At 38.9% G+C, this 8,632-nt stretch overlaps 1 protein-coding gene across 1 annotated transcript; it reads left to right on the forward strand.

Annotated features, from left to right (window-relative positions):
* The first annotated feature begins 1,922 nt into the window (after positions 1–1,922).
* LOC115181934 (zinc finger protein 239-like) lies at positions 1,923–8,367 on the forward strand. Its single transcript, XM_029743628.1, has 2 exons — positions 1,923–2,133; positions 6,969–8,367. Exons 1-2 carry the CDS (start codon positions 2,055–2,057, stop codon positions 8,006–8,008), a joined length of 1,119 nt encoding a protein of 372 aa, XP_029599488.1. The 5' UTR covers positions 1,923–2,054; the 3' UTR covers positions 8,009–8,367.
* The last annotated feature ends 265 nt before the right edge of the window (positions 8,368–8,632 follow it).

The raw sequence follows: 8,632 nt of genomic DNA on the forward strand, positions 1-8,632 counted from the left end.
ATATAGATGAAAACTATCTAGGTAGATAGTGTAGTCTACAGCTTATCATGAGATACTCTACCTCAGGCGAGCAAACCTTGAGACTTCCTTAGATATCGTGCACCCAGCTGTTGTTTACAAATATACATAGATCGCCACCCCTTGTCTTACCAGAGGCTGCTGTTCTATCCTGCCGATACAGTGTATCCCGCCAGCTGTATGTTATTCATGTCGTCGTTCAGTCACGACTCGGTGAAACATAAGATATTACAGTTTTTAATGTCCTGTGGTAGGATATACGTGCTTGTAGTTCGTCCACTTTATTACCCAGTGATTGTACGTTGGCCAATAGTACCGATGGCAAAGGCAGATTAGCCACTCGTCGCCGGATCCTCACAAGGCACCCCGATCTGCTTCCGCGAAACCTCCGTCGAGTAACAATTAAACAATTAGTAACAATTAAACATAGTTAGTTTGATAAAATAAGTAACAGTCATCAGATTAATGATAGTCACATCACAACAATTTTTATCTGAATAAGAAGAAAATGAATATTTTTAACTGTGTTAGCCAGTAGTGGACATTGATTATGTACATGTACATCTATGTACTTACAGAAATGAGCTCTTCTGAGCGGGTGATTGGATGGCTGGAAGGTAGACAACACAACACAACGTGTCAGTCAGAACATCACTAGAGGTCTTCTGAGTGGGTGAATGGATGGCTGGAAGGTAGATAACACAACATGTCAGTCAAAACATCACTAGAGGTCTTCTGAGTGGGTGAATGGATGGCTGGAAGGTAGACAACACAACATGTCAGTCAGAACATCACTAGAGGTCTCTTCTGAGTGTGTGAATGGATGGCCAGAAGGTGGACAACACAACATGTCAGTCAGAACATCACTAGAGGTCTCTTCTGAGTGGGTGAATGGATGGCTGGAAGGTAGACAACACAACATGTCAGTCAGAACATCAGGAGTATTTTTCCAGGTTAGGACAGATGTTTCTACTACAGTGAATATTAACCAATGAGGTGGGTCTTTCCACATTCTACCAACCCAACAGATGTTTTTACTACAGTGAATATTAACCAATGAGGTGGGTCTTTCTACATTCTACCAACCCAACAGATGTTTCTACTACAGTGAATATTAACCAATGAGGTGGGTCTTTCCACATCCTACCAACCCAACAGATGTTTTTACTACAGTGAATATTAACCAATGAGGTGGGTCTTTCTACATTCTACCAACCCAACAGATGCTTCTACTACAGTGAATATTAACCAATGAGGTGGGTCTTTCCACATTATACCAACCCGACAAATGTTTCTACAACTGGGATTACTAACCAATGAGGTGGGTCGTTCCACATCCTACCAACCCAACAGATGTCTACTACAGTAAGTATTAACCAAAATTGAAACTTCCCTCGACTGTGTTACCCTTCCAGCCAGCAGATGGCAATGTGCCTGTTTCAGGCAATGCTGCCAGTGTGACGTATAATCTAATGGACGGGACGCTTCTTCAACAACAACAGCGAGTTATCCATCTCTGTATCTTTCTAGCCAACATAGCCGAAAACATTCAAGCTCTTTATAAGCTTTCGGTGTATATTAGACACAGTGTTATAAACACACTTGTCGTATCTACTAGCTAGTTACCCAATTTAATTGAATATTTACGTTGTTGTTAGTCAGCTAGCTAGCTGGGTAAATTAGCAGTAGTACTAGTCTAGTCACTAATGCTAACTAGCTATCTAGCTAACATCCCGACCATGAGCTCACTAAACGACTCCCCTTCTGAAGAGGGGATCTGCTGGACGGAGAAAGAAGCTCTGGGGCTGAACATTGTCGTGAAAGAGGAGAAGGAAGAAGAGGATGTCACAGTAAAAAAAGAAGCAGAGATTGAGGCTGTTACAGTGAAAGAAGTTAAATTGGCAGAAGATGAAGACGCGTTCAGAGTGAATGAGGTGGAGTATGTTACAGTAAAAGAAGAGGAGGAAGAGGAGGATGCAGTATTTGGATTGGGGGAGGTGACTGTCACAGTGAAAGAAGAGGAAGACATTTTTGGAATGAAGGAAGTGGGGGAGATCACTGTCACATTGGAAGAAGAAGAAGAGGAGGAGGAGACAGGAGATCTGATTAACAACAGTGAGTAATATCTTAAAAACAGGGGTACAAACTCTGCAGTTGTTGAACCGATGTGTGGTTTTAAAGGGGCATTCTACTGAAGTTCTACACTTTAATAGTTCTGTACTGTAGGAATTGTGAAAGCTACAAATAGTGGGGGGCGGCCAACAAAACGTTTATGGATCAAATGCTTCCCATTATATTTTTTCACAACATTTGTAAACATGTGAATATCTCTTTCTGTAGTGCTTTGCTCAGTGTCTATGCTTGACATCACATTAATGCAAAAATCAACTCATGTCTGACTTCAAATGATGAAGAGGACAGAATCAAGACAAGGAAGGATCATTTTGATCAGGATGAAATGTAAAAAAGAAATGACCACAGGTTATTTAAAAGCCGATGGAGTTAGTTTTGTGCCAACAGAAATAAGGAGTTAAATGTGTGTCCAAAAAAACAAAAAATATTTCCTTATCTTTTTTTATATCTGCTAGATCAAGGACAGACTTCAAAACCTTAGTCAAAATGTTGATTAATAAGGAATGTCTTTTTTGCCATTTATGAATGTGTTATTAAAATGCGTTTCTATGGGCTATAGTAGTAAAGGACAAATAAAATATTTTATCAAATGTTTAAATATTTTTGTGGGGATACCTAAAGGGATCCTACAATTCTTAATCTAATAGCTAAATGATCAATAGCATAACCATCTTAAAACAATTCCATATGTTATCTTAGTCTAAAAGCACCAACATTCCCAATGTTGGAAATTATGGAAAAATGACCATTTCTGTCAAACAGTTACACTGTTTCTTTTATTAACCTTTTGTAACACAAGTTGATGATTTAAAATCCCCAAAAAGAGCATATATTAAAACATTTGTACACATTTATTGTAAAATGTTGTGTTTACAAATATGTTTTTCATGTTTTGAACAGTTATTTTGATACATTCCATTCCATGTTATTCATTCAAAAGTTGTGAGTTTCTGTGATAGTCAGGCTGAGAAATTGGCAATTGAGCTAATCTGACGACCTAAAATGGTCACCGATATGGCCGTTATAGGCAATGGAACACTATGGACTCTGGAACTCAACTCCATTATAGGCAATGGAACGCTATGGACTCTGGAACTCAACTCCTTTATAGGCAATGGAACACTATGGACTATCAACTCTGGAAGCTTAATTGGAATTTACATATTTGCGTTCTTTTTTATGTTATAGTGGCTGTTACTCTCCCCAGGGGCCAAATGTGGGGTGTCTCCACATCTGTATTTGTTCATACAGTACCAATAGAAAGCCTTCACCCCTCTTGGATTTATTTTCTTCAGTTTATTACAATTCTACAGCACAACGGCAGAGTCATGTCCTAAGTGTAAAACAAACAGTGACTCCATGATTCAGGCCTTCTGGGAGTGCTATAAAGTCCAACAATTATATTGTTAGATTGAAGGAGTAACTCTGTTAGACTTAAAACATTTTTCCCCACCTCAAGTTCAACTGTCAGAGTCAGTTGGAACACATAGCTAAGCCCAATAATATCCACACCAAACCATAGCTAAGCCCAATAATATCCACACCAAACCATAGCTAAACCCAATAATATCCACACCAAACCATAGCTAAACCCAATTATATCCACACCAAACCATAGCTAAACCCTATAATATCCACACCAAACCATAGCCAAACCCTGTAATATCCACACCAAACCATAGCTAAACCCAATAATATCCACACAGCTAAACCAAATAATATCCAAACACATAATACCCAAACACATAGCTAAGCCCTGTAATATCCACACCAAACCATAGCTAAGCCCTGTAATATCCACACCAAACCATAGCTAAGCCCAGTAATATCCACACCAAACCACAGCTAAACCCAATAATATCCACACCAAACCATAGCTAAACCCAATAATATCCACACCAAACCATAGCTAAGCCCTGTAATATCCACACCAAACCATAGCTAAGCCCAGTAATATCCACACCAAACCACAGCTAAACCCAATAATATCCACACCAAACCATAGCTAAACCCAATAATATCCACACCAAACCATAGCTAAACCCAATAATATCCACACCAAACCATAGCTAAGCCCAATAATATCCACACCAAACCATAGCTAAACCCAATAATATCCACACCAAACCATAGCTAAACCCAATAATATCCACACCAAACCATAGCTAAGCCCAATAATATCCACACCAAACCATAGCTAAACCCAATAATATCCACACCAAACCATAGCTAAACCCTATAATAACCACACCAAACCATAGCTAAGCCCAATAATATCCACACCAAACCATAGCTAAACCCAATAATATCCACACCAAACCATAGCTAAACCCAATAATATCCACACCAAACCATAGCTAAACCCAATAATATCCACATCAAACCATAGCTAAACCCAATAATATCCACACCAAACCATAGCTAAACCCAATAATATCCACACCAAACCATAGCTAAACCCAATAATATCCACACCAAACCACATCTAAACCCTATAATATCCACACCAAACCATAGCTAAGCCCTATAATATCCACACCAAACCATAGCTAAGCCCTGTAATATCCACACCAAACCATAGCTAAGCCCTATAATATCCACACCAAACCATAGCTAAGCCCAATAATATCCACATCAAACCATAGCTAAACCCAATAATATCCACACCAAACCATAGCTAAACCCAATGATATCCACACCAAACCATAGCTAAACCCAATAATATCCACACCAAACCATAGCTAAACCCTATAATATCCACACCAAACCATAGCTAAGCCCAATAATATCCACATCAAACCATAGCTAAACCCAATAATATCCACACCAAACCATAGCTAAACCCAATAATATCCACACCAAACCATAGCTAAGCCCAATAATATCCACACCAAACCATAGCTAAACCCAATAATATCCACACCAAACCATAGCTAAACCCAATAATATCCACACAGCTAAACCAAATAATATCCAAACACATAATACCCAAACACATAGCTAAACCCAATAATATCCACACCAAACCATAGCTAAGCCCTGTAATATCCACACCAAACCATAGCTAAGCCCAGTAATATCCACACCAAACCACAGCTAAACCCAATAATATCCACACCAAACCATAGCTAAACCCAATAATATCCACACCAAACCATAGCTAAACCCAATAATATCCACACCAAACCATAGCTAAACCCTATAATATCCACACCAAACCATAGCTAAACCCAATAATATCCACACCAAACCATAGCTAAACCCTATAATATCCACACCAAACCATAGCTAAACCCAATAATATCCACACCAAACCATAGCTAAACCCAATAAAATCCACACCAAACCATAGCTAAACCCTATAATATCCACACCAAACCATAGCTAAACCCAATAATATCCACACCAAACCATAGCTAAACCCAATAATATCCACACCAAACCATAGCTAAACCCAATAATATCCACACCAAACCATAGCTAAACCCAATAATATCCACACCAAACCTAAACAAAAGTTTCTAAACTTTATTAGGGTAATATCAAACGTAGGCCTGAGTCAAGTCATTGTTTATGGGGAAAATGTGAACAGGTTTTTATATTGCAGCATTAAATTACGTTTATAATCTGTCATTAAATTACGTTTATCATCTGTCATTAAATTACGTTTATCATCTGTCATTAAATTAAGTTTAGCATCTCACACTTTTTCCGTTTCATGGTTTGAGTGAGTAGCCCTATAGGCCTACTGGTAATTACATTATGTTGCAGAAAACACAACAGTAACTTAATTTTTAAAACAGAATTAAACAAAACACTTGTTGCATACCATTCTAGCCCCATCTTAACCCCTTATGTACCATTCTAGCCCCATCTTAACCCCTAATGTACCACTCTAGCCCCATCTTAACCCCTTATGTACCATTCTAGCCCCATCTTAACCCCTAATGTACCACTCTAACCCCATCTTAACCCCTTATGTACCATTCTAGCCCCATCTTAACCCCTAATGTACATATTTTATTTTACATACAAAATGGCTCGGTTGCAGAGGTCGGAGAGACAGATAGCAAGGATTATAGAAGATGCTTTTTTCCAGTGGAGATTAGTTTATGAATTGCCTGGCTGGGCTGTGGGACAGTGGAGATTAGTTGATGAATTACCTGGCAGGGTTGTGGGACAGTGGAGATTAGTTGATGAATTTCCTGGCTGGGCAGTGGAACAGTGGAGATTAGTTGATGAATTTCCTGGCTGGGCAGTGGAACAGTGGAGATTAGTTGATGAATTTCCTGGCTGGGCAGTGGAACAGTGGAGATTAGTTGATGAATTACCTGGCTGGGCTGTGGGACAGTGTATGCATAGGATTGATTCAAATGGAACTGTTAACATTACCCAGGTAGTATTGTGAATAACTTATGGCTATTAACCAATCGGCATCCAGGATCCAAATGCAAGTTGAATAATGAGTGATCTCGTAATCAAATAAATAAAAAATACAACTGGAATACAGCAGGAATACAACAAGCCCTTAACCAACAATGAAGTTTTAACACTTATTTTTCTTAAGTAACAAATAGATAAATAAAAACAAATAAAGAGCAGCAGTAGACTGTGGCAGAAACTTTATGTACAAACTAAGTTACAAATAATGCGAGAAAACACACACAATAGCACAATTGGTTAAGAGCCTGTAAAACGGCAGCCATCTCCTCCAGCGCCACTATATATTACAACAGGGTAATGGATTAAACCTCATAGGAAGAGCAGGAGATTTCATTCAGATCTCTCTGTTTAACTAAATACTCTGTCTTTGGCAGGAGAGAGACCAGACTCTCACTCTGACAGATGGAAGAAGAGTCCTTCAGGAGAACCAGACCCAGAGACGCCCAAACCAGTGAGACGACACCACTGCTCCCAGTGTAATTTGAGTTTTAAGTGGTTATGGAAGCTGAAACAGCATGAGAGGACACACATAGGGGAGAAGCCACACCACTGCTCCCAGTGTGGAAAGAGTTTTACCCTGTTAGGGAACCTGAAAAAGCATAAAGGAATACACACAGGAGAAAAGCCTTTCCAATGTTCCCAGTGTGGAAAGAGATTTTCACGATCACAGCACCTAAAATCACATGAGAGGACACACACAGGTGATAAACCACACCACTGCTCCCAGTGTGGAAAGAGATTTACCCAGTTAGGGAGCCTGAAAAAGCATAAAGGAATACACACAGGAGAAAAACCTTTCCAATGTTCCCAGTGTGGAAAGAGATTTTCAGGATTGCAGCACCTAAAATCACACGAGAGGACACACACAGGGGAGAAGCCACACCATTGTGCCCTGTGTGGAAAGGATTTTACTCAGTTAGGGAACCTAAAAAAACATCAGATGAAACACACAGGAGAAAAGCCTTTCCAATGTTCCCAGTGTGGGAAAAGCTTTTCACGATCACAGGAACTAAAATCACATGAGATGACACACACCGGGGAGAAACCACACCACTGCTCCCATTGTGGGAAAAGTTTTACCCAGTTAGGGAGCCTGAACAAACATAAGAGAATACACTCAGGAGAAAAGCCTTACCACTGCTCCCAGTGTGGAAAGAGTTTTACCCAGTTAGGGAACCTGAACAACCATAATATAATACACACAGAAGAAAAGCCGTTCCAATGTTCCCACTGTGGAAAGAGATTTTCACGATCACAGGACCTAAAATCACATGAAAGGACACACACGGGGGAGAAACCACACCACTGCTCACATTGTGGAAAGAGTTTTACCCAGTTAGGAAGCCTGAACAAACATAAGAAGAGAATACACTCTGGAGAGATCTTAACACACTTTCCTGGACAGAGGACCTGAGATCACATGACAGAATAGAGAGGCTGTGTTCTGACGTCTGTTTTTTTATTAAATGTTGATATGAAAAATATGATTTGGATATTTTAAAATTACAGTTATTAAATAGATTAGTAGAATGTGCATTTCTTGATTTTAGCCTAGAAATGTTATGAATTTAGTAAAAAGCATTTCATTAAAGCAACATATCTTTTAATATAAATCTGAATATCAATTAAATATGGAACACCACTAGTGGACATTCATTATATACATCTGTGTATTGTTACTTGTAGGCGTATTATAGACCTAGATGCTTATTTAGAAATATTTTGATATTATCTGTTTATTTGACTGAATAAATCAGAAATTGCCTAAATACAGATGTGTAGTAGATGTAAAGTTTGTTTTCAATTCTCACTCATAAAAATGTTTCACTAATCAATCAACACATGCTTATCTTTATACATCTCAATATAATATTGTTAGCTTTCTAGTAAAAAAAAAATTATACTTTTGGTCTGAAAACAAAAATATATTTTTTTGTACCCCTTATTCTCCCCAATTTAGTGATATCCAATTGGTAGTTACAGTCTTGACCCATCGCTGCAACTCCCGTGCAGCCTCGGGAGAGGCGAAGGTCGAGAG

This window comes from Salmo trutta, unplaced genomic scaffold, assembly GCF_901001165.1.
Source record: "Salmo trutta unplaced genomic scaffold, fSalTru1.1, whole genome shotgun sequence".
NCBI lineage: Eukaryota > Metazoa > Chordata > Actinopteri > Salmoniformes > Salmonidae > Salmo > Salmo trutta.